Raw genomic sequence first — 26,643 nt, forward strand, 5'->3', positions numbered from 1 at the left:
TGTAGAACGATTGCTTGGTTGACTCTACAAACTGCATTTTCTTTATTGGCACATGTATAACCAACAGACATGAGTATACATATATAAATTAAACTTAAATGTCATTAGTTGTTTCTTCTGCCAAGGTCATTGATGAGTTGGTTGTTTGTCTTTATCTGGAAACCGAAAGTCTGTGGGCACTGTAGGCCTTGGGCCATAAAATAACTGATCAGACTTTGGTGGTATGAACATAACATGGATATCAACAGATCCATATGGCAGTCTGAATGCTAGGTGGTATGTTTGCAGAATCACAAAGTCGATATACCTTAATATTTAATTGATATAAATGATGGATTTGGACGTACCAGCAGGTTGGAGAAGTGTGAGGATTTGCACCGTGCCACATAAGAATCTTTACCCCAACCAGTGGAGCTATTGTATGGTTTTAGATCATTTTTCTTCGTTCACAAACTACATAAAATGTGAATCGCTTAATATTTTACGGATCCCTTTCGTTGTTAATGTAAACTGTGAAACCAGAGAGAGCAGCAGCAGCAAAAGTTGACTGACCACAGATTATGTTCTGGATTAATAGTTTGGTCTATAAAATGTCAGGAAATTGTGAAAAATGCCAAGGAGATGTATTCAAATGTCTTGTTTTAATCAACCAACTGTCCAAAGCCAAAGGATATCCAGCGCTATGAGTCATATATGACAAAGACAAACAGTGAATCCTCACAGCGAATGTTTGGCAGTTTTCCTTGAATACTACTCTGTTGAGGGTTTTAAATAAATCTTATCTCCAAACATATTTAATCTCAAAGACATTTCTGATGTTTCTTCACCCCAATTTGCTCTAATTTGTTAAATAATTCTCGCATGTGTTTGCTGCATTCATTCAAATGCTTTTGTCATCTTTTTTGAAGCACCTTGTAATAATGGGCTTACTATAATACAAATAAAGCTTTGATTACTAAAACGATTCATTGATTATCAAAATAGCTGATTAGTTTTCTGATTAATTGGCTACTAAATTAGAGATAGACAATCCTACATTTAGGAGTAGATGGTAAATATTAGGCACAGGTCAAAAAGCACAGTGACCGTGTTTTGTTATGAAAAGAATGTAAAAAAGTAAACATGATATACAGTTTATATGAACATACAGTGTGTATTGTTGTTGTTGCCTTACATTATTACAGACACATACCGCTCACTTTGTATATAAAATGTCATAAATGTATTCTTGTGCGGCAGTAAATGCTGTTTATTGAATGTACAAGTGTATGAGGAGGCATTGGACACAGTGGAATGTTTGAAAGTGTAAGAAAACAGTTAGAATCACGTAAGACAAAATACAGCTTTTATGTCAACACATCATTTCATGCAAGTCACAAATAAATGTACACTCCCTGGCTGCTTTATTACAATAGGTTAAAAAAAGTAATGAATTATAAATAATACATTTTTGGCAATACCAATACAGCAGATCCGGCACAAATTCTGCATGGAGGAAGATTATAATGTTCAGTTTTTGTTGACACTGTCAGAGGTGTTACAATGACAGTGTTTACTATGTGTTAATTATTGAGGTCATAGTTAGGGGTGATGTGGTACTGGACTGCATTATATCGAAATGTGTTTCTAATATTCAGCCTCCCTCTTGTTTGTAAATGGGCTTTGCAAAACACTTTTCAATATAATGTGTAATCCAGTTCAACATCACTGCAAACTGCAACCCCAGTAATAAGCATATAGAGAAAATATGTCCCCTCTGGCAGTGTCAACCAAAAACTGGTGTCTGTGCTCTTGTGCTGCGTTGGGTTCAATGGCACAGAGTGTATTTTGCAAGTTGGCGAAATTGATGCTGTTTGTGTTGTGTCTGAATTTTGAAGTCATTTTGAGAAGCTTTGTTTTATAGACAGTTGGTCATTTAGTGGCAGAAACATGTTTAGGATTGAAAAGATTTCCTGGTTCCACTGGGGCTCGAACCCAGGACCTTCTGCGTGTAAAGCAGACGTGATAACCGCTACACTATGGAACCAGCTGACGGCGCTACGCGGCAAACCAGTACACATGAGTGATCACACGTGCTGTGTTCTGGATATGACGTCCGGTATAATCTTGGCTTTGCGATATCACAAAATAATGCAAACATCGTCAGTCCCCGACGGTCACTGAGCCTTCCTGTAAAGATGAGCCCGCTGCTTCGTCGCTGCACGCTGCGAAACAAAATATCGGTCAGGTCGAGTCTCCCCAGTGGGTCACCTCGCCTGGACACGCACGTAGCTTCACGTCTTTAGCTGCTGGTCTTTCGGTTCAGGAGTGAGTCGGGTCCTCCTGGGACGTCTTGCTTTTGCGGCCGAGCACACGGAAACGTTACGGCAGCTAACATCCAGCAACGAGCCGCCTGCATGCGCCCGTGTTTCCAGCCTGCAGTCTGCACGTCCTGAAGCCACATATCGGGGAGTAAGGATTTCCGTTTGGGTGTTTAGAAAGCTGACATGTCTTATCCGCGTAGCATGAAGCAAGTGTGCATTTTCAAACTTGATTTTAACAACACTTGAACGTGAACAGGACACTGTGAGATGCATCTTACCAGCTCAGGTCAGCTGCAGTAAATACGAGAGTGCTCAGCTGTCATGAAGTTAAAGTTGAGGCTGAGACATTAGTGCACATGACAAAACCACCATCCACAGCAAATGGAGACTGTGCACAATACAATTTAAAGTAAAATGTTCTGTTCATTTTTAATATTTTCCAGCTGACACACAGCCCACCTCAACTACACATCACTGTGTGTTAATACAACATGGCTGTAGTTTAGAGTTTATCAAAGCCATTTCTGAAGGCGATCAACAGTTGCCGTGAGCCGTTAAAATAGTTTTCTGACCTACAGGTGATGCACCAGCCACTCTTCACCTTTTTAATGCAAGGTCATCATTAAGGTCAGCGTAGAATAAGGGCTGTAAACTGGAAAGTCAGTGTATTTGACCTATTCATAGATTCGCATCTTGAGCACCACCACCACCCCCCCTCCTCATCCAGATTTTTGTTTCCAGGCTGCTGTGTGCATGAAAAGGTGCACATTCACTCCTCTCACTCGTTCCTCAGAGTGCTCCTGCGCTGTGATGCTATCAGTCATATCCGCGAGTGTTTCTGCCGTGGTCTCTGCATCAAATGTAAATGGATCTGTTAAGAGTTCAAAACTGAATTTCTAAGCTTCACACTCACAATTCTCCCGCTAACTTCTGCTTTGAGATATTCAGGCTGTGTCTGTATATACCTCTGTCTCTCAAGTTGTGGGCTGTGAGTGTGTTTGTGGCTGTTTGGGGAGCCTTGAGGTGCATCAGTCAAGCAACTTTCTGATTCAAAGTCTCTTTAAATGTCCATCTCGCCATAGTTCACTGGCACAGGGTGTGAAATCAGTGGAGGCCCATTGTGTCATACAATTTAGCACCGACGAGTTTCCTTCCTCTCTTGAAATTGTCTGCCCTCAGCGCGGTCCTTACATTTTTAGTCGTTTTGACTGTAGCTCTCCAGTTTCCTTAGGTGCGAGTGAGGGAAGGGCAGAAAGGCTGCATTGGAAAATGTGGGGATGACAGCTGCATCTATTTATCATGTGGGGTACAATAGCACACCTTGAGAGGCAGCCAGAGCTTGTATTCTCACTGATCCTGGCTCCAATACAGCCAGCCAGAATTAATAGACAAGCCAGATACATATGTGGGCAGGATCAAAATTCAGGAGGGCCTAGATGTATTCCACAAGCTCTGAATTTGACTGACATGCAATACAGTACATGCATGTGATACCAGACAGCAATTATTCACTGGTGTCCAATACCATATCTTCAATGTGAAATGAATATTTAAAAAAAAATGAATGGCTAGGAAAACATGAAAGATCCACATGAAGCTCTAACTGTTAATTTCATTCATGATTAATCTGAGTATCTGCGTATTTCTTCCCTTGATCAATTAATTACTTGGTCCATAAAATATCAGCAAAATGTAACAGTGAAATATGCCCATCACGATTTCCTAAAGCCCAATGTGACATTTTCAAATAGCTTATTTTTGTCCGACCAACAGACCAAAAGCTGAAGGTACCCACGTTTGATAAGATGCAGCCAGAGAATGATTAGCATTTTAGCTTGACGAATGATTGAGAGATTAATCGATTAGAAACAATGGTTGCTGTTTGATTAACCGATCAATTAATTGACAAATTGTTGAAGATCTTAATCTGTGTTGTAATCTTTTAAACATTTTTCCAGAAACGACACATCATGCCTCAGCTGAAGCGGTTTCTAAATAGTCCTCAATGATTGTATTTTTGGTGTTTCAATGAAATCAGTGTCCACATGGACGTGGCGTGAAGTAATAGTATATGTTTGGCTGCGAAGCTGTTGCTGAGGTCCTGTTTCAGTTATTTCTTACAGTTTCATCATTAAAAACTGTAGTGGATCTTGACAGACGCCTGACCGGCCTTCCATCACAGCTCAATCAGATGGCCTTCAAGGTGCCCCGTGGAGTTTTCTTATGTTTACATTCAGTATTTCTCAGGAAAAACAATATTGTGTGTCCTCGAGGTCTAGAGAACTCTTACATCTGTATTTGCCTCCCATCTACCTTTGATAGCTCATTGCTGAGTTTATTGCCGTGTTGGTAGTGTGAAACCAACCAGGATGTTAAAGGTTCCCAGTAGAAGTTTGTTGCGCATGAAAGCGAACATGCAAACAGAAGGTGTGGTGCTTTAAATGCCGTCTTTTGGGGATTACAGGCGTAGACAAGCACAGTGAATTTAGATTTTTGTGGTAAACCACCTGAAAGTACAGGACCACATTCACACTTGTCCGTTTTCCGGTCATAAAAGTCTAATGTGTTTGAATTAATCATGACTGCTTTGAATAATCTGAGCTTCAATTGGCGAAGAATGTCAGTGCTAACCCTCCTTATTTTGTGCAGAGCAGTGCAGGCTCTCTACAATCAGACATCGTGACTAAATTAATGCTACAGTGGGACTTTCTACTGCGCAGCGTGTTCCCAGTTTAACAGGGAACACCGGTTGCTGTTTCACGTCCATGGCTGTTTTGATGGCCCTCTTCTTGCACACACGTGTGACTGCAATAACTCTGCAGACCCTGCAGAGCCCCTGTGGACGACCTCGGTCAGCACAGACAGCACATGCTATCTCTATCAGGAGTATCCACCTCCTGAGTGTCCATCATCATAGTCGGTTTACGAGGATTACTAAAACATTTTATCAGTAAATCCTAGTCTGGCCTTGTAGGTAATTTCAGTTTTATGTGTCAAATACCCACCTTTGAAACTTCTGACACCACCCAAACAGAATCAGGGTGAATCGGTTTCATCTGTGTGCTGCTTAGAAAGTTTGTGAATTACATTTGAGAAACTCAGCTGCAGTGTCCCAGTTACTCGAGATAATCCACAGACCTCACTGTCAACAGCCTCCATAGGGTCTGTTTGTTCTCTAGAAAGTTCAGTGTTTCCAGTGAAGATTGCTTACAGTGAGGTCTGAAGATTACCCAGAGTAACCTGGGTACCGTTTCGGCAAATACCTGCAGATTCCACTCGTGCACTCTCCTCAATGGGCGATGGCTTCGAAGCCACTTCGCTGAAAGCGATGTCCATTTATGGCAGCTGAAACTCAGATAATGCCCTGTATCTGTGGCTGTTGTCTGCGGAGGCCTTTAGTTTGCTGTGGTGCCTCTGACAGTGTTGCTTTGTGGGAATATCTCAGGCGCTGCTCCAGTATCGTCTCTTTAGGCTCAGGGAACATGGCTCAACCTTAACGATACAAGCTTCAAAAGGCTTCAGAAGCTTCATTGAGACGTGACCTCCTCGACCTCAGACCACTGCCTGATTCCTTCTTGTGTATTCTCATATCCCACCAGTTAAGTCTTGACCCTTTTAGCTGGGCCTTTACCTCACTAACAGCAGCCCTGATTTGTTCACTGACTTAAGCTACTTTTACAAGCCTCTAATAAGTTGCCAGGATGTCCTGACCTCAAGTGTCCAGCCTAGGTATCTCTGTAAGAGGTCTGTGTGTAATTATGGAAAAAGAGTTAAACCAAAAAAAAAAAAAGACCAGAAAATTCAGAAGAGCTTCATGCGCATCGACGTCACTGATGATTATTAGACTTGTTTGTGCTCCAGTGTTTTTGCCCGACTTCTATATTTGTACTTTTGGAACATTTAGTTTGTGTCATCTAGTCTAGCCTGTGTCATGTTGCCAAGAGAACAAGGACTAGCTGTTTCTGATCTGTTCACCATATATGAGGTCCCCTCAGACACCTTTACAATCGATGATTCATTAGTGCCACAGGTTTCGCTGGCATTTAGAGGCTAAAATCTCTGCTGTTAAAGACGCTCTGCATGTATTAGATGTCATATCTGCAGGTGATGGCAGACACTACCTATGTGATTTGATTATGTTACACACAGACTGACCATGAGACAATTGTTCCAACGTCTAACAACGCTTGTGCTCATTTTGCGTCTCTTTCAGCGACACTTTGCAGTTTGATCATCAGTATTTTATTCACACGGGAAATGAAGAGAGGCTGTGTAGCTTCTGTCCAAAGCTTCCCATCACAGCGAATCCATTAATTTTTAACTCAGTTCACTAAGTTAAAGTTAAGTTAAGTTAAAAAATTAACTAGTTCATGTTAACTTCTTCTATTTATTTAAAATGAGCTGCAAGGGCTGCAGATCTCCTACAGCGGATAAGTCTGCCTACTTGTTGTTGGGAAACGAAGGTAACCGGTCCTTCACAAAATGCTGTGAGTTTGACTTCGGAGGAACTTTGCAGCTGTTGGCTCGTGGTCTTAATGCTGGTGGTCTTGATGAATGATTTCTAGTGATCATCATTCACTTGCAGATATTTCTCAAGACTGGTCAGTGCTTCAACGCGATGTGTCCGTTCACATCCGGTGTAGGTGATGTTCTGACTTGTTTTTCAGAGCCGACAGGTACAATTTGCAAGGAAATGTGAGATTTCCTCCACTGGAATCTGTACAGATTTGTCCACAGACCTCCTTCAGATATTCGTTGCTGTGTCTGAATTGCCAGTTGCACTAGCCAAGTCGGCATGACAGTTTTTTTCCATAGACCCCCATTTTGAAGTGGCCAACGGAAATAAGCATGTTTACAACCTGCTGCAAAAATCAGATTCGGTCTCTATCGCTAATTTCCCATCATGACATCTGTACGTGGTGAATTTTTATATAACTCGTCTGAATTCTATTAAAGCCTGAAGCTATGCATAATTGTGGGCATGGCAGCTTTGAGTGACAGCTGGCCGCTAGGTTTCAGCAACTAGGCCTGCCTCAGCTCCACCCACGCTCCACCCCTTTGCCCATTTTTGGATTAGCCAGGATTTTGGTGGAGTTAGGCACTGCCAAGATGGCGACAGCCAGGGCCAGTCACTGAGCTTCACAGAGGCTCTTCAGGAACCTGTGGGTGATGTCAGGGAGACTACGTCCAGGTTTTGTTCGGCCTTCGGTTTCAAACAGATACTTTCAGCTCACCGTTCACCAAAAACACGAACACGTTCAGTGAACACGCAACACTGCCAGAACCAATGGTGCAGGTTATATTTTCTTGTTAGAGCAGTTACTCAGCCATCAAACACACTGTATGTAAACCGCCTGGTCATTTATAATGTAGGTTTACTGTAACCTATGTCTGAAGGGTGCAGCTCTCTCCTGGAGCAATAAATAAATAAAAACCATATCAGCAGTGTCAGAGGTAACAGTCACTTCAAACAGGTGCTCTGGCTCGGTTGGCCCCCCCTCAGTTCCTGGGCCCCTGAATCTGTGCCCAGCAGGTCCATCCAGCCATTGTTATCAAATATTAAACGCTTGACTTAACTGTTGCCTAAGTTTGGCTTAAATAAGCTACTGGTTGTACTTGCCAATTGTTGGACCCTTTGATTTTAAACCCTTTTGTTATTATCTCTTTTTTAAAACATGGATGGCCCCATTATAATTGATTGACAGGATTTTGTGGAAGTCTAAATAGCAAAATAAGTGCTTTTGATATTGTGCTTTTGATATTGTGGCATTTAAACAGTTTGCAAATGATCATTTTCAGCGTGACTGCAGACCATCAACATATCGTTCAAATAATGTGTCCTCCGTGTAAATGGACTTGACACCTTTTTTTTTTTTTAAATGTCATCCGAGCGGAATATCTAAATCTTTGTTTAATCTTTGGGAAAAGAAAGGCGAGACAACGCGCCCTAGAAGGACTATTTATCAGACTCCAGCGAAGTCCCCTGCAATTAAAGATTCAAACCCACCGAGCACCAGTCTGTTTGTTATTCACCTGTAGGGCTTTACCCGGCGCTAGGACCCAGGGTGCGCGATTTTCATCTCCAGCTGCTGCAGACCGAAAACTGGCAATAAGGGAAGATCGCGAGGACAAGCCAAAATTGCATACTGTATTCATTCTACTTCAAAATCACATCCCTGGCCCCGCACGGACGCCCCTGTGGAGACAACAATAGCTTGTTGCGCTGTGTGCAGGCTTTGTGGCTGTAGACAGCTCGGAGCGCAAGGTAAGACGGTGCAATACCATGCGATTACTAATAACAAAGGCGTTACGGGCGAGCAGGGGGCATTAAAGGGGGCATTGCACAACGCTATTGAGGGCGAGTAAAACTCTGCCAAACTTTGACCTGGATATCTGTATTTTCGAGTTGTCGGTGTGTTGCAGGAGCCACAGTAGTTGCGGTGATGTCTCGCTGTTATCCCACGGCATTATGTAGGATCGTGTCACATGTATGGACAGCCAAGTTGTGTATCGAGATGACATACTTGAGTCTGCTGTCCATGCGTGTCGGCTGTGGATGCAGCAGGCTACCCAGACGCGGACACGGTAACTGTATTTGAAGTGATGCATTTCAATTTCGGACAGATATTTAACATCAGCTGGACGGCGCATCGGGCCATCCATTAACCTGGCAAATAAGAACATCACCCTTCACTGTTTCTGTGATCGGCTGCCATCCTCCCTCCGTTTCATTGTAGAATAATTCATCACTTGTACCAAGATGGAAGAATAATGCGCTTGATTTTTACTCAGCGTTCACCCCCCGCCGCCTTCCCCAGCCTCGACATTCAATATTGACCAGGTGAACCACGAACTTAGACGGGACATCCTCGTCGCCGTAAACCACGGCGGCCTAAATAGGGTCGATAATCTTCAATATGACTCACGGATAGATGACCATGTATGCCCACTTTGAAGACGACATTCTTCAAAAACCAGGCCTTCGGAATAAACAACGTGCCTTCATCTGCGCTCGATCGCAGTTGTCATAGTGCATGTACCACATCCCTGCTCGGGAGATTTATAATTGCACGCATAACAAGTTTTTTTTAACCCCCACAGCTTCAGACATCCGATGTGGAGCCTGTGAACCAAACTCGTCTATAATTGGTGAAGCCCCGAGCAGCCGGTCACTACCGGGATAGCTCTTGCGCGGTCGTTGAGGTCTCCGGGTTACCCCGGCTCAGACACAATGCGATGTGTCAGCTGCCGACTTTGTGACACTCCTGCTTTATGCCGACGCGTTTCTCTACGGCGCTCCGCTTTTTTCAAAACCTGATCGGCGTTTCTGCTTTCCCAATTTCACATTTGGCCATCTGTCAACGATTTGGCTGCTTGCGCGCAGCCATTACTGAGCGAATGGCGAAGGGCATGTTAGAAGCTCTCACACGGCGATCCGCTCCGCGATAGGAAGGCAGCGAAATAGTTTGAGCTCGCTGTGCTCTCGGCGGACGGACGGGATCGTTTGCCCTGCACCGCCTTTAGTGGTCAGGGACGGCACGGATCGTGCATGGTAGTAAACAAACTCTTCGAGTCACACGACGATGTCAGCCTCGCTGCGTGTGCACGGTCATTTCCTCACCAGCACAAGTGTTGAGAAAAGTAGGAAATTTGTTGGCCTAAAGGAGCGGATACCCTTGTAAACAGCAGGCCTGCACTGCTTTCAGGATTCAGGTAAGACAAGTGGCCTAATTACAGCAGAGTAACCTGTGCCGCTTAACTCCCGTGCCAAAATGTGATTATGGAATAGGAGAGCTAAATATCCTGTGGGTGTTTATCTTTGGGGGAGAAACAGACTTAAGTGCAAATCCTCTGCAGACTGAACAGACCGATTTCGTGCTCCAAACTTTTATCTGTTCGACTGTGTGTGACTGGGAAGTAACAGATGTGTTGTCAGTCATGTCATCACTGCAGGGATGAGTTGTTGGTCCTCGTGTGTTCTTCTCAGCTCCTTTGTGTTTTCCAGCACTCAGTCAGGCTGAAATTAAGGAAAGACTGACTTCATGTTTCACTGTGTGCATGCTCAAAGTGAAAATATTGACACAGCTGTAAGTAAAAGTGGATTTTATTCTATTACAAATGATGTAAATATGATATTACCTCCACGAGAGGCTCCTTCATATTAGAGCTGTTTCATCTCCATATTGGTTCATTTTTACAGAGTAACCTGTCTGTCCTCGGTGGGGTCACGCTCAGTGCTGTTGCTGTGTGAAGCATGCGTGGATGTTTTCAATATGGATGGAAAGCTATTGTCTTGAACCGGCACAGCTTGTCTTGATTTGGTGTGAAGTCTGAACTAAGAACTAAAGGCTGAAATTAAAACAAGAAATCTAAGCTTTGTCCAAATTGTGGTTTTGCTTGGCACTCAGGTCAAGCCCACTTCTCTGCTGTGTGTGAATCCAGTAAAAACCTGATCTGACCTGGTGACAGGAAATGTGATTTTGACACTCTGCGCTGCAAGATGTGGATGGCAGCGAACTGAACATGTGCCGCAGAGTGAGTGGCGCTCGTTCTGTTCTTATTGATAATTAGTGATTATCAGTGGCCTTGCAGACAATATGTCAGTATGTCTTCACACCCACCAAACCTTAGCCTGGACAAACCAAGGAACGTGACAGTTTTAGTGTTTGACATTAACCAAAGGGGGTAATCAGTGCACAAGTTGTCCTTTCAGTTATTCTGGATTAAATGTGTGTTTTAATCTTTTCAGTGAAGGACTGTAAGAATCTGAGGGGAATTTGCAGATGACACAGATAATATTGGCCCTACAAAATCCTCATATGACTTTTGGTTTGCAGAGGAATGTGGAAATGGTCATGCAGCTCACGTCATGTAAGCCAGTGCAAGAAAAGTGTTTAGGGAAACAGTCTCCTGTCACCTTGGAGCAAACGTTTTGTGTTTCCAAAGCTTTTTTTCCTATCGAACTGAGGCTCAACATTGTGAGGCGCCAGTGAAGTCAATGGCATCAACACGAATTCATCAAAACTTATGGAGGGACATCACATGATCCTGGGGTTTGAAATCCTACACAGGAATCAGCAGAAACAGGCTGTAGTGTGTGTGTCCCCCTCCACCCTCCACCCCCCACCCCCCAGTCTTCTCTAAGCTACATCAGCCTGCAGTCTACAGCATGCAACTGGAGTGCCTCCAGCACCCGGAGTCTTGCTTCCCGTCTTAATTCCCCTGCAACAGACCCAAACCTCTCCCACTCTTTCTTTTTTTATACATCTTGGCAATTCCGTTCAGCAGCCATCACCCACTGCCCTGACTCTGTTAATTGACCTGACTGTCAGTGAAACGCAAACACCCGCTGAGTGATACTCCGAGCCTGCTTTGGTTAGAAAAAAAAAAAAAAAATACAGTTTATTACTTCGTTACCCCGATAAGCCTTTTCAGTTTAGCGCACCGTTACACTCTTTGGTCGCGATCCCCCCCATTCCCCTTGAGCGGCTGGAGTCCGCGTTGCATGCCGGTACCTGCAGTCCTCACCCCTCCCAGCCTCTCCAGCGTCTAATCCTGGGCGTGGATAGCCGAGCACTACATCTCCCATGCTGTCACCGAGCACCCCTCTGCCCCTCGCTCTCCCTCTCTCTCTCTCTCCCACCAGACTGGAGACTGGCGATACGAAACGGACTGTCTTGACGACCCCCCCTCCCTCCCCCTCCCTCCCCATCTCCCTCCCGCCCCCCCACCCCCCACCCCCCCCGGACTTTTTAGAAGCGAAAACCGTCGAGATTAGTGAGCAGCCGCGGACGGCGGAGGCGAAAGGCTGGACGCGGCCGTATCCGAGTCGTGCCTGTTCGTCGGTCTCATGCCATCTGGACGAGCGGGTTCGTAACTGTTTGTGTCATCAGACATCTTTTATCTTGCCTGCTCATTAGCCGAGGAATTATTGAATATGTCAGAGAGAGACAAGAGAGAGTCTTAAACAGGAGAGGGGGGAGGTGGGGGGACGGGGAGGAGAGGCTCGGTGGGTCGGCGGGGGCTCTGCGAACGCCTTTCAGCGCCGGAGTGGTTCAGTCCAGTCCGCCGAAGGGCCGATACCGGAGGCTGGAGCACTTCAGGTCGGCCGGGGATACAGAGCAGGAGCCCGCCTCAGCGTGGAAGCCACCGGGAGCAGCGCGGCGGAGTCTCCGCTGCGCAGGGAGCCGGTAAACCTACCCGTGCTGGAGGTGGTGGTCAGCGGACTCAAATATATGGTTTGCCCCCTTTTTGTGGTCACTCCGGCAGCACAAGCCTGGGTCATAAGTTGTGTCACGCAGCTCTGTGTCAGCTGTCCAGCTGGCTACTTTCTTTCTATTTGTGAGTAACTCAATGCGGCCAGTTGGTCTTATCACCGGGTGAAATTGGCTGTTTATAAAAAACAGACTGTTACTTTGTCTGCTGTTGGTGGAGTTTTGTCCTCCTTTATGTTTCCCGTGTGGCTTCGCATTGATGTTGACTTACCTTATCAGGCGGAGATGTGACACATTGTGCCCCTACGACGCAGCCGCTCGCTGGGGGCAGGGGGCTGGGGCGCGGGGGTGTCTCCTGTCACTTGCTGTAATACACCCAAACATTCGCCCTTCATCCGCACACAGCTCGGTCCAGCAGGAGCTTGTGCTCGTCTGTGGATGGAGCGATCACCTGAGAGCCCGCTGCCTTTCTCCTCATTATGGTGACTGCTCGCCATCTCCAGCCAGAGAGAGAGAGAGAGATGCTCAACAGAGTTTTTTTTTATATTTATGACAGAGCAAAAGCACATTGTTTGCAGAGTGCCCCCCATGCCAGAGCCTGCATGCGGTCTTCATTGTGCACTTTTCGGATATGACATTGGGACGTGTGGGCTTTTGTGCCGGACAGTGAACCGGCGGGTGAAAGTAGGCTTCAGCAGAATAATGTGGTGTCTTCGAGGCTGCCCCCCCTTCCCCTCTCAAAGGTAACGTCAGGCTGGACTTTGTTTTGTCTCAGCGCTGTTGCCCTCGGCGTGTGTGCGGACTGCTGCATACATTTATTGGCCTACATCAGAGCGGATGGATTCAAATGCTGTGGCGGAGCAGACCGCGTACGATCGCGGCACAAAGACAAACTAGCTGTAAGCAACTGTTGTTCGGTGATGAATGCGGACCCTCCTTGCACTGAGCGGTATCTGCATCGCTGGATCCCTTTCAGTCCGTGTTTGCAGATCCCCGCAGAGATTGGCGTGACAGTCATTATGTGCATCATAGTCGTTATGTTTCATTGACTCCAGGGTGAAACATTTTCCCATTTCCCCAAAGCTTTTCTCTTTTTTTGTTTTTTTTGCCTCGTCCCTTTTTTGTAGTCTCATTTACTTGCAGATGCGCTCGCCTGCGCTCACCTCTACCTGCTGTACGTAGCAGTTGTGGCGTGTGTGTATGAGTGTTTGAAATGGTTGTTTTCAGACTGCATCCACATAGGTTGACTGTTTGCGTATCAGTGTTCGTAATTATGTGTATGGTTGGCATTGTTTTGTGATGGAAGGTGTTCTCATGTGGACATGAGTCTCTATAGGGAAGCTATGGGTGGAGTTTTATATCCAATTTTAGATAAGACTGATGAGCACTTAACACTGCCTGACCCTTATGTTAAAACTGCATTTAACTGCTGCTTTATCAGTTATCAGCGATAGCCAGTAGCAAAACTTCCACTCACTTCCAGTCATCCACTTTTCACCGGTGCGCTCGGCTCGACCGGCTCACCGAAGCTGCAGCTCACTAATAAAAGATCATTTGAGCAGTCACAGCTGATTGCCTCATGGATGGATTACTGAACGGGCCTACCAGGCGCAGGCCCAGGGGCCCGAGGGGTCACAGGGCGTAAGCAAAACTCACTGTTTTTGTGAGTTATGTATAAGCATTTGCTGTTGGACAGCCACAGGGCTCAGGCAGAACATCTCATCTGGTGTCTTTGCTTTGTTTTTGTTCATTTTCAGTGCAGACTTGGGCTTCAATGCGCCACGTTAAAAATAGTAAGCACATTAAATATGTTTGACAGCAGAATATCCCTGCTTGATGAAAGAGAAGCTGCTCACTGATTTATTTTTTAATGTTTTCCTATAATATCTCATATCGCATGCGTTAGTATTTTCTATGATCATCTGCGGAGAGGAGTGTCAGCGTGTGTCCGATGTGGCGTGACGGTTTGAAGGGGATTCAGACCAGCCTCTCCTCAGCTCCTGTGTGAACGAACTTGTTTCAACCAGCAGCAGAACTTCAGAGTTAACCTGCAAAGTAAACACAAGCAAAACGGCTGCAAACAATGTGATGGGGGTGATCTGGTTTTTAGGAGTGGTGACCTTTTGCGCGTCTCTGCTGGGGGCCCGTTGGCTCATAATCCGTCCATGTTGCAACTGATGCATTAGGTCTCATTTCCCTCTCTGAATATCCCAGTTTTATTAAAGATAATTTACTTTCTGGATCGATTGGCGCTGATAAATTGTTCGTAATCTCTCCTTGCGCACAAATGAAACCAAAGGGAAGAACAAAGCAACAACGTTCTTTAAGTCTGCTACCCGAAATTGTCTCCCTGCTCTGAGGAAATTGTAACATATCTGGCCTCCAAGTCTGTCTCAAAGAAAGGAAGTTTTCAATTTCCCAATGTTGGTTACTCTGAATCATTCACTGTTGCATAGAATAGGTTTTATTTCTTCACAAAGGATAAAATCAAGGTATGAACGGCACTGACAGCAATCATATTAAGTGCTCTTTTTCTTGTGTATCCTGCAGCATATCGCTGTATTTCAAGGAAAGCCCTCACCTGACTGACTCAGCTACCCCAGAGGCATGTTGTGATAAAGAAACACCTATGCAGGTAATTGTTTGTGTTTGTTTTTTCCATTGCAGTTAGATTACTAGATTAGAGCATCTTTCTCCGTATCTAATTAACACTGGTCTCATGAACTTATCTTATTACTCAGGTGGATCCTACACTAATGAATGTAGGGGATGGAGGCACGGTGAGCAGAGAGATCAGTGCTCCAAATAAAGCGTCTGCTAGTATGGTGGGAAATCCCCCCCAGACGCTACCCCCTGAGTTTAGAGGAGATGTTACCCTCAGTCAGCAAAACAAGACCACTCCAACAACAGACTGTAAGACAGCGAAAGCCTGCCTGGACGCTAGCAATTACAACCACAGCCCTGAGCTTTCTCCACCTCAACAGCTCAACAATGCACCAATGTCCGGCTCAGGCCTCACCGGCTCAGAGAAGAGAGCAGACAAAAGGGCTGAGGCCCCTAAACCCAAGGCTGACAGCGCTGGGGTCTTCCCCACTCCTCAGTGGTCAAGCGGTGTAAAAGTCAGTCGGGACGACTCACTCAAGCCCTGTCACAGCAATGTGACAACCAGTAAGAAATCACACCCGCAAACGCAATCTGTGCAAAGTGTCCCACCTGGGTTTCAGTGCTCCGCCATGTTTAAACCAGTCCAGCCTGTTGCCTTCCTTCCTTCCACTAATTTTTCCTCTCCACTTTGTAAAATCACTATTCCACCAGCATTGGGTCAGATTGCAGCGTTGAGAGAAGCCACATCCAGTCAGTTTCAGAAAGACATTCAGCCTCAAAGCTCAGGTGTCGGAGGGACACCTCTCATGCGGACCTACCCCTATCCGTTCTCTGTGGGCCGGACTCCGGCTGCAGAGAAAAAAGCCGGCACGTTGACGTCGAAACTTAAATCAAACCATTCATCTAATAAGAACGCCAAATCTGTGGGAGAGCATAAATCTTTAGCCTCAGTGGTAGCCTCACCAGCTATTGCCCTACCATTGCAGCACCCGTCATTAACTTCTGCTGCGCCCACCTGCTATACGCTGTCTCCCACTGCTGCCATTTGCTGTGGCTCTGCACTGGCCAGCATCACCTCTCAGAGCAGACTGCTGAACCATGTGGAGAAAGGCAACAGCATAGACAAGACAGCCATGGGGTCGCTTAAAACGACACCTCCCTCTGCTTCAGAGGACCACACAGCTTGCTCAGCCGAATCAAGGGATGTACCTCTTGATTTGTCTGCTAAATCAAAACGTCCAAAATGCATAAGTGACCCTCCAGTTACAATGAGCGAGCCTCATAATAACGAGTTGAATCAGAGAGATTTTCTGAACTCAAAGAGGACTCATTCTACAGCTTATAGCTCAGCTGTGCAGTACCCTGTCTTACCCAACACCCATAGAAATGGATCTCATCAAAAGCAAATAAATAGGCCTCAGAATCACCAGGTCCCAGAGACCAAACCAACCTGGGGTAAGGGATCTTCACAAGACCCCATAAAAAACATCCCTGGAACTTATGTAGGCGTGGCAAGCCCCATACTGGCCTCTACTCTACGGGGCAAAGATGGAAAAGGGACATTTGCAGATGAATTTCAGAGTTTTGCAAAGCAGGAGTTTATATCTATAATTGACCAAGGAGAACATCTGGCCTCAGGAGGAAAGAAGCCATCCTGTCTGATGAAGGGCAACCAACATGCTCACAGCGTCAAGCATGTTAAAAACACCAGCACAGCCATAACTAAGAACTGTCCCTCTAAAGGAGCCCTAACGACGGCACTGTCGAGCTCTGCCAATGCTCAGATTCATCAGAAATCTGGACCTGGCAAAACAGCTGTGCCATACTCTACCACCGTTGTCAATCCAGCTTGGCAGCCAGCGTCTCATCTTCCACACCAGACGTTGTCTGTTCAGAGAAAAATCACACAAGGATCTGCAAAGACCAAGGGCGCCACAGCGATGGAAGGATCTAAGTTTCAGAGTGCGCATCACAGCCCGTCCAAACCTGAGGATGATAAGTGGGACAGAGTCAAGTCTCCCCTGTCCAACCTCGCGTCCATTGTAAAGCAGCAAGCTCTTGAAACAACGGCACTGACTGGGGAGGGTAATGCTCAAGCCTCACCTGTTGCATCAAGAAAAGCTGACGTTGTGCATCCACTCACTGGGAGCCAAGACACCCAACCGAAGCAAACACCTGCTTTTGAATACCCACCGTACTGGTCTGTGGAAAAATGGGCTGGTGTGCCGTCTCAAGGGGATTCAACTCAAGCGATGAAGAGACACGAGAGGGCCAGCGCCACCGAGCCTTTGGAGAATAACATCGAGTTAAGCACCAGTCCGGGAGAACACGTGGGACTACAAGCGAAGCAGGGCTCCTCCAAGCCTGCTGGCCAGTCTCACCTCCTCGGGAGCAATGCATCAACAAATGGGAACAGGATGGAGAGCAAACTAGCCCAGGTGTTAGAGGGGGAGATACTGAAGAAAGAAAGTGGGGCGTCAGACAGCCCTCCCAGTGACAAATTGGAGGGCATGGTTGCGTCTATTCTTACTGGCCAGTGCGCGGGGGGAGGCGACAAGTTTGAGAAGAAAACAAACGGAACCAAAGAGGAGTCGCCAACAAAAGCAAAAGCTGGCGCCATCAAACAAAAGAAATCCAGCCCGAAGAAGCCGGCAAAGGAGAAGTCACCACCAACCCCATCAAAGAAGGCTACAGGAAAGAAAAAGAAAGACGCAGAACACACCCCAACCAAAGTGTCTTGTCAAAATAAGGTAAATTATCTGTGTGTGTGGTTATACATCCTTTTAATGTCTAAAATGTCCTTGTTCATTTCTTATTATCTCCCTTTTGTTGAATTTTAGAGAAATCTTTAAGGTGGTTTTAAGATTTTAACCATCCAATTGGCCATGCAGAGCTTCCTTTCATTATATTAAAATAAGACTGATGATTTAACTTCCAGGGGCTTGTTGTGAGTCTGCTACATGGTCTCCATCACCGTGAAAGCTTTGTGATCAATAGCATCCGATACAGCGTCCTCACTCCGTCCCCTGTGTATTTCAGCAGAAGAAGCAATGTGCACCTGTGCTGGAGCAGAGTCTCTCAGCGGGAAAACTTTCTCCACCGAGTAAAGAGCCGCTTCCGAGGGACAAGATCAGTCCCAGCAAGGTTGAGCAGCCAACCCGCAACAAACCAGGTACAGTCTTTGTTTCGTGTAATCCTGTGTCTTTTACTGCCCTGCAGAGTTCTCACAGTGTGGACGAATTTCTGATATTTATCACAAATGTAACGGCGCTTTCGGCTGTGTCGGACATGTAGCCTTTTATGGAGCTTACAGTCAGATGAGGTTTCTCATAGCTTTGGATCTGCAGACAAATATCCTGCAGTTCGCCTCAGTAGGGTGGCACTTTGTGAATTAAGCAGGCAGAAAATGTCACACGTATTGTCTGAATGGCATTTTTGGATGTCTCAGTCGTACTTCTATGCATAGAAGCTGGTGTGAGTATAACAATCAAATGTGATTTAATCAGTTACAGATAGCGGCAGCGGCCCTCAGAGAGACGAGACCGCAGCGTCTCTCAGTAGCTCCGCTGTATCCAGGAAAGAGGCCGACACGGCTGAGTCCTCCTTCCCAAGACTGAGGAGAGGACGACGGCGAGCTGATGAGGCTCGACTCGACCTCTGGGGTTTTGCAACGCCTTCCCCTCCACCCCCGCCAATGCCTCCTCCCCCGGCCTCCCTGCCGCCCGCCGTGCCTCCCGCCCAACCCGCCCGCCGTCCGAGAGGGAGGCCCCGCTCAAACCCCCTGCCAGAGCGAGCGTTGCAGGGCAAGGGCAAGACAGCCAGCGCAGACGGTGAGACACCCAGCCATAAGAAACGCCGGCGGTGTCGTAACAAAAAGTATCAGACCGGAGAGTACATCACCGAGAAAGACAAGCTGGAAGATGGAGAGCACCTCGAGGAATCTGACTCCCTGAGACAGGACAGTGGAATTCCAGCAGGTACGCAGTTTGTCCCCAGAGATCAGTCACGTCTTCAATTAACTGTTTCCAGCCCAAGTTTTAATCAAAAGGCAGCGGTTAGTTACAGATACCATAAAGAACTGAAGTTATGGTGTAAAACCGTTTGATTGGAGCAGCTTGGTAGTGTTTTTATACACCCAGGGCTGGAATGGAAGGTTTATTGAAGAGCTGATTGACAGAAAACTTTGGGGTGCAACAATTAGTCAGTTAGTTAATTGACAGAAAATCAATCAGAGCACTATTTTGTAATTGATTAATCATTTAAGTAATTTGTTCTCCAAATAAATCATCAGCTGCTCCAGTGTGAGGAGTTGTTGCTTTTCTCTGCTTCATGTCAATGTGAACTGAATATTGTTGACTTGTGGACCGCTTTCGAACAAAATAAGGCTTGTGGAGATGTAAACTTGGACCTTTGCGTGTGGTGGTGGACATTTTAAAATATTTTCTGACATTTTATAGACCAAACATTCATCAATGAATCGTGAAAATGATCAGCAGATTAAATTCTGATGAATATTCTTGTTAGTTGCAGCTTTTAATAATCAAGTAATTGTTTTAGTCCTTGAACTCCACCAAACATTAGTTTCTAACAGCCTCACAAATGAGCCCAAATTGTTCTGTTTTAATACCATTATATATTAATCCTTTTTTTGGCTGCCAACCAGACTAAGTGACAAAACATTTGGCGATGCTGGCTTGTGATGGCCATTTGTCATTATTTCTGACGCTTCGTAGACTAAATGATTATTCATTCTCTGAAAAGAAAAGAATCTGATGAATGAATCTGTACTGAAAACACTGACTGGGCTTTTAGGAATCGGTGACTGTAAGATAGAATACAGATATCAAGATAAAATTTTATGTTTATATGTTTTCAGCACACATATTTTACCTAAATATAATAATATTTTTAGAAGCTTCTGCAGGTAGGCAAAGGTGGTCAGATTAGGTCAGATCGTCTCTATAAATTATCTGTTTAGGAATTAAAGATAAATGATTCAGAACTGATCATAAGGAAGCTGAACTGGAGGAAAACACATTTTATGAGGATGTACATCTTCATGTGAAAGCAGTGATGGCACATGAAGGGACTACAGAAAATAGAGATAAATTCAACATCTGACCAAAGACTTTGACACATCATATATATGCGATTAGCAGCTTATATTGCTGTGTTATGTCCGCTTCAGGTACCGGCTGATGTGGATAAGACACGTCATAAGGCTGTACAGACGTATGGTGAACCTGAGCACAGGGCTGCACAAAGCAGAGCAAAGTGTCTCATAGACAGCAGTTACCCTGTCACAGCAGATAAGATGGCTAAGCCAAGGGCCATTGGTTCAGGAAGTACCACTCTGTCTGATGCTGGCACAAAACAGCGTCTAAAATATATCATGCTCTGTGTTCTCGGCGGACCTATAGCGGCTTCAGTGCATCATGGATAAAATGTTTGATGATGAAATATTGAGATTGTTTGTGGATTTTTCAACTCTGGCGCCGCTCGCCATTACCTCCAGTCCAATTTGTCATTGCAGAGCCACAGGCGGATCACTGTCCGAGTCCCACTGCCTCCAGTCCGGATCCTCCTCCGCGGAGACCCTCGTTCACTCGCTCGGGGTCGGTCCGCTACCAGGAGAGCGAGGTATCTCCAGAGTGCAATGACAAGCCTTCAGGGAAGAGAAAGTTCAAAAGCAAGCATTTAAGTGACAACGACGATCAGAAGGTAAGTCTCATGCTCCCATACAGGCCTGATAAGGTACACGGTGCCATGAATATATTAGCTTACAGTGCCCTCCTGTGGCTAGATAAATGCTATGTTTGTCACATTTACGATGGCAGCAGGTTTTATACCGCACAGGTCCTTGATAAGTGGAACCCATTGCCTTAACTTGGCAATGCATTACAGGAGATTCCATTTCACACAGCGCTCTAATCAATAAATCTGTGTTCTAGATTAAGACCAAACGCAGCAGCTTGGGTAAGCGTGGTGCCTCACTTGCTCTGGAGGATGATGGCGCTGTTGTAAAAAGAACAGCCAGCCCCCCACCCACCCCAAAAAGTTTACCATCATCTCCATCCAATAAGAAAGGCTCATCGGGAAGAAGCAGCGGTTCAGAGTCTCCCCCCAAAAGGCCCGTTCCCCCAGAGGTTCGCCGGCTGATTGTCAATAAAAATGCCGGGGAGACCTTGCTGCAACGTGCTGCACGCTTGGGCTATCAGGTAGAATCCCCATGTTTTGTATTGCTAACACAAATCAACTCCGGTAAACCTTGCACCTCTTTGAGCCTTGTTGTCTGTGCTGCCTCTGTTCTGCAGGATGTTGTTCAGTACTGTCTGGAAAAGGACATCAGGGAGGTGAATCGGCGCGATAATGCCGGTTACACAGCTCTCCACGAGGCGTCTTCTCGAGGCTGGACTCAGATCGTCCAGATGCTGCTGAAACACGGCGCTGACGTCAACTGTAGCGCCCAGGATGGAACACGGTGAGGCCTCGTGGTGCATGACTTAGAGTCGCGGTTCTGCTTAGTTTCTCATGTAAGGACTGTCATGGGTGTAAACTTTGTGACATATCTGAAGGTTGTTTCTTGACTTTCACAAACACCGCGAGTAACAAAAAAAAAACTCCACTTAAAGGTCGACTTGCTAACCATCTGTCGTATCTCACAGTCTTTGTTGAGCAAACGGAGCTCGCTAAGACGCCAAGTGGATGCATGTGGTCATATTCATGAAGTAAACGCATATATTGTGTTTGTTATAAATGATTTTTAATGGAGTGATTTGTATTTTGTTGTTAAGAACATCAAAATATTCTGGTTGAATGTCTGGGTGAGATATTTTTGGTTTTTTTTAAATGGTAATACCTCCTGTTGCCTCTTTGAGCCTGTTTACTTTTCCAGTTGAATGGTTACGCAAATTCTAATTAATCACAGGAAAGTATTTGAAAGTTAGTCTCACGTTGGCCTTACTCCAGTTCATTTCTCCCATCTGAGCGTATACAGCATGTTTGTAAGCAGATTCAGATGTGGCCTAAAGTTGTTCAATCCCTCAAAGGCGTTTGTGTTTTGCTGGTTCTGTCTTTAGGCCCCTTCATGATGCGGTAGCGAGCGATAACCTCCCAATCGTCTGGCTGCTTCTGAACCACGGTGCAGACCCGACTCTGGCCACCTACTCCGGACACACGCCGGTCAAACTGGCTCACAGTCCCAGCATGAAGACCTTCCTCACAGGTAGCTGGCCTTTTTTTATCAGCCTCCTTTTCCATCAGTGGAACTAGTCTTGGATAAACAGACACATTTCTGTTTTACTCCGGGCGAAATTCATTTCTCACATCATCAAAAAACACTTCAGACACAATAAACAACACAGCAGAAAAGCTATAATAAAGCTAATTGAAATGAGACACGGAAATAAATAATAAAACTTGTATTGCCAACTTTACAGTCACTCAAGCAGTGTGTCGACACATTAATATGCTCTGTGCCCACTCCCACTACATCACATTTGGCACAGTGAGCAATTAATAGTACAGGCTGCATGCAGCATACTGTGAGAGATAAACTGAAAAGTCTGACATCCACATGGCATTAACTGTTCGAGGGGCTTCATTTCAGACCTGTGACTCAGATTGTTTATCTGTCTTATTGCTGAATTCGGTTGTCCAAAAGTTCAAAGAAAGTTTGGAGTTGTAGCTGCTGGGCTCGAGTTCCACACACCTGAGACACCTTCAAGGAGCAAAGAGCAGCACAGTGAAAGCTAACCCTGACGACGTGTTTGGAGGTTTGAGTTCAGACGTAAAATCACTGCAGGTCTTCATCCAGTCAGATCACAGTGACTTCTCCTCCTTTAACCATTTCTCCCCTGCAGTTTGTCCTGATCTGCTGAATTTTTATTTGCAAAAAGCTGCAGGTTCTTGGTTCTTGTCAGGGGAGTTTAAATAAAGCTTTCATTGAGGCACAACACGTATTGTGTGTTGTGAAAGCTTTCCAATGATTTCTCAGGTATTGATCATTAGAAAGGACCATGATTGGTTAAAGAAAATGCTTTAAATTTCCTTCCCCGCGGTCGACCTCTCTTGCTCATCACTGTGCAGCAGAGGGAAATCCTCCTGCGGCTGGTTCATAGCTTTGTAGTTTATTTTCACAGCACTGTTAACGGTGTTGACCAGTTTTCGGCCAGGTTGTGGAGAGCGAGGAAACAGCCGACGCTTCACTGCCACTGGTGTTTCTTTTACTATCAACTTGGCTGCTGTATCAGTGTTTACTGGAGTGTATTCGTCTCACACATTGCATCTCAGGTAAATAGAGAGATGAGGGCTCAGTAGCTAATACAGCCACACACGCGCACAGCTCCGATGCCCAGTTTTCTTTTTGCATTGGAAGCCACAGACAGCCGCAAAACAGTGTTTGACAAAGACAAACTGCTGCTTCAGTAAAGCGTCTGATGCCCAGCGCTGATTTTTACATTGTTTATTATTTTGTTTAGACAACGGCAAAAGCTATCGGACCTTTTGCTCGGTCGTGACAAGGGGACAAGCGTTAAAGTCAAGCCCTGTCTTCGTATTTTCAGAGATTTGCACATCAAGAAGTCATGACAATTCTAAATATAACACAAGACTCTGTTTTTTTTTTTCACAGAATATTTCACAGACCTGGAAGGCCGCAGGGACCAGGATCCCAGTCTGCCCTGGGATTTCTACAGCAGCTCCCTGTTTGGTAAGAAGCCTTCGAATTGTGGCTGGATCTGTCTTTCTGTCAGTCCATTGATCGCGCAAGTCGTCCATTCCACTTAAACTTGGTGGTGGAAAAAGAGGCTTGAAGCTCATTCCTCCTCCGAGGAAGATGAGTTGAGGCTGGTCGGAGCAGTGACCAGGTTACTGCAGGGAGATTATTCTAGTTTGTCGGCTGAGCTCAGGCTCGGCCATCGGGACGTGGAGGGATGTGTTCGCCTTGTGTACCGGCGTCAGCGTTGTGTTGTAAACAGCCACAGGGAGCCAGTTATCCAGTGGAGGGAGAACAGGATTAGAGTTGCATGGAAGGACTAAAGAGAAAGTGGACTGCAGCTCTCTGGATAAGAGAGACAAAAAAAAATGACTATAGAAACTTTTATTCGCCCCCCATCGAGAACACACATATATACAGTATATTCTTCTTTATGACTTTTTCCTCCTCCAACCGCTCTCATCCTAAAGCTACACCTAGAATAATTCGACTAATTAAAATGTAATGCTTTCGTAGTAATGAAGAAAAGAAAAACAAGTTTCCACAAAGTGCATTCAATGATGTCTGTTTTTTGAATTTATCACATCAGTTTATCTCCACTCTGCTAATCTGGGTTTTTCCCATCTAGCTGCGTGTATTTTACACTTGTCATCGGTTTTATGTCCCTGCTGTTCCTGGTTTCAGTCATTCAACTTGCAAATTATTTTCTCTTTTTGTGTTGAAAATATAAATCTTTTCGTGGAGGACGATCACGCTCACCACCAGTGGGTTTGCACATTTTAAATCACCCATAATACGGCCTGCACGTCCAGCTCTGCCTTTGTATCACAGTCTTTCTTACCACAGCTTTTTTCTTAATATATTAGCAGCCCTGATGCCAATCTTTGTGTTGTTTGGTAATGTTGTACATGTTTCTGTAAAATATGAATGATTTCATAGTTTGAATGATTTGATCTCTCTCCTTTATGCTGTGTCTGGTGATGCCTTCTCTCACAGAGGGTCTGGACATAAGGATTAGTTATCTGGCCCATCACAGAAAACATGAAGCTTCAAAGTATCTGTTTCATTGTGGCTAAGATTTCACATCATTAGATGCATTGAATAACACTCTGCTTACTGTCTCATCACCTTACACTTAAACGAAAAAAAAGAAGGAAATAATCCTTCAAGATTTGTGGCCATGTGTCTCTGCGCAGGGTGTGATTAACTTCAAGCTGCGACTGACATCTTAAAGTTTGTATTCCTTTAACTGATCACAGCGTCACCAGCAGTCAGTCGAATGCGTATTATGGTTGCTGTGAACGCTGTCCACTAGAGGGCGTCCAAACCCTGTGCGCTGAGGCTGCTCGGTCTGTCCGCCCGTCTTCTTCTCACCTCTGCGGACTTCCCTTCACAGAGACCGACCAGGAGCCGTGCTGGGACTTCTTGCTGTCCGAGCAGAATCAGGAGCTGGAGGAGAGCGCGACAGGGAAGACTGAGCCGGACTCGGACAAAGATTGCCTTCTGTTTGAGTTCTCCTCTGAGCCTCTCTTACCCTGCTATCATGTTCAGGTGTCATTAACCCAGGGGTGAGTCCACAAAGATGAACACTGTTGGGAACAATCAATAGAAAGCAATGAATACCTCCACCAAGGCCACACGATCCTCTAATTAAATCTGCATCCAAAAATTACACATGAATGGCTGATTTTTAGAGAATACCATAACCTCATAATAATAATATTAAGCTTTTGAACAAGGATCAATAGTGCAGAACTGTGCTTGAGTAATGGCTGCTTAAATTAATTCATTGATTCTGCACTGCCACCTATAAACAAAACACTGAATTAAATTTAATGTGTGTCGTCTCAGGTTGGACGCATTTTCACTTTTCTTTGATCATTTATGTGAATTTATGTCAAATGACTGATGGTGATAGTAGATATGGATCTGACACATGATGGAAAAGGTTGGTTGGTATTTACATTAAGCACAGATGTAGACAGTGTGTCGCAGCTCCTGCATAGAATTTCTAACATGCACCTGGTGTGATCCAGATTGAAACGGATTTAAAGTGATGTGGTGTGCTGCTGTTGTAAAGCTGGGGAGCCCGAGAGCACGGAGGCTGAGATATCATGATGTTTTGGACCTAGTGTGGATCAAGCTCCAAAAAAGATGGATTCTACAGTCCCCATATGGTCTTTGTTCGACCCTGCCTGCCTGGACACCAGCCACATCTTTCACGTCTTGTTGTAGATGTTTAGTCTCCACCTGAATCCATCGCTGGCTTACCTTCCTCATGCTCTTCAGGTGTAAAATCTGTGGAGTGCCCCCTTAAAGGACCTTACTGTTTTTTTAACATGTTAAGCTGTAACCCAGATTGAGATTATTTCCCTCCCTTTGAGGCAGCCATCATGATGAAGGATGTCCCAATCAGGTTTTTTTGGCTGATTAAACAGTAAAGTTCAGTAAAGGCTTTATTTTAGCCAATACAATCCATTAAAATTTGCTCATATCAGCCTCTGATACCAATCACTATAATCGGCTCTGGAAATCCCTAATTATGATAACCGTGCAGCTGTGCGTGTGTGGACTTGGCGTGTGTGTTTGTGGGAAACTGAAGAATTAAGCATCACCTGCCAAACTGCAATGTTTTCAAAGCAAGAAACACTACAAGCGACAGCCTGTTTGATTTTCTCTCTGTCCATATTGACTTCCTGTTTGCCCTGCGTTTCATTTCCTGACTTTGTCGCTCCGGGCTGCTTTTGTAGCTGTTAACTCTCAGGCTTGATTTCAGAGCTTGATCTCAGCAGCAGGGAGAAACGTT

The 26,643-nt window shown here is 45.3% G+C and overlaps 1 protein-coding gene and 1 non-coding gene across 6 annotated transcripts in view; one reads left to right on the forward strand and one right to left on the reverse strand.

The window, feature by feature from the left end:
* Window positions 1–26,643, forward strand: part of bcorl1 (BCL6 corepressor-like 1) — a 30,015-nt gene that overhangs the window by 823 nt on the left and 2,549 nt on the right. The window contains exons 1-11 of one of the 5 annotated variants that reach the window (XM_076739205.1): window positions 8,395–8,568; window positions 15,068–15,152; window positions 15,259–17,871; window positions 18,161–18,293; window positions 18,628–19,098; window positions 20,655–20,842; window positions 21,073–21,339; window positions 21,436–21,602; window positions 22,201–22,346; window positions 23,754–23,831; window positions 25,234–25,405. In XM_076739205.1, the coding sequence (XP_076595320.1) occupies window positions 15,147–15,152; window positions 15,259–17,871; window positions 18,161–18,293; window positions 18,628–19,098; window positions 20,655–20,842; window positions 21,073–21,339; window positions 21,436–21,602; window positions 22,201–22,346; window positions 23,754–23,831; window positions 25,234–25,405 (4,241 nt within the window). In that variant the 5' untranslated portion in view covers window positions 8,395–8,568; window positions 15,068–15,146. Of the gene's footprint in view, window positions 1–8,394; window positions 8,569–9,881; window positions 10,017–11,937; window positions 12,173–15,067; window positions 15,153–15,258; window positions 17,872–18,160; window positions 18,294–18,627; window positions 19,099–20,654; window positions 20,843–21,072; window positions 21,340–21,435; window positions 21,603–22,200; window positions 22,347–23,753; window positions 23,832–25,233; window positions 25,406–26,643 lie in introns of those variants that run through there. The other 4 variants (XM_076739208.1, XM_076739206.1, XM_076739204.1 and 1 more) reach the window with 4 other exon arrangements.
* On the reverse strand, window positions 1,954–2,026 carry trnav-uac (transfer RNA valine (anticodon UAC)). Its single transcript has one exon. It is a non-coding gene; the product is annotated as a tRNA-Val (tRNA).

The sequence above is a fragment of the Chaetodon auriga genome, chromosome 9 (genome assembly GCF_051107435.1).
Source record: "Chaetodon auriga isolate fChaAug3 chromosome 9, fChaAug3.hap1, whole genome shotgun sequence".
NCBI classification, from domain to species: Eukaryota; Metazoa; Chordata; class Actinopteri; order Chaetodontiformes; family Chaetodontidae; genus Chaetodon; species Chaetodon auriga.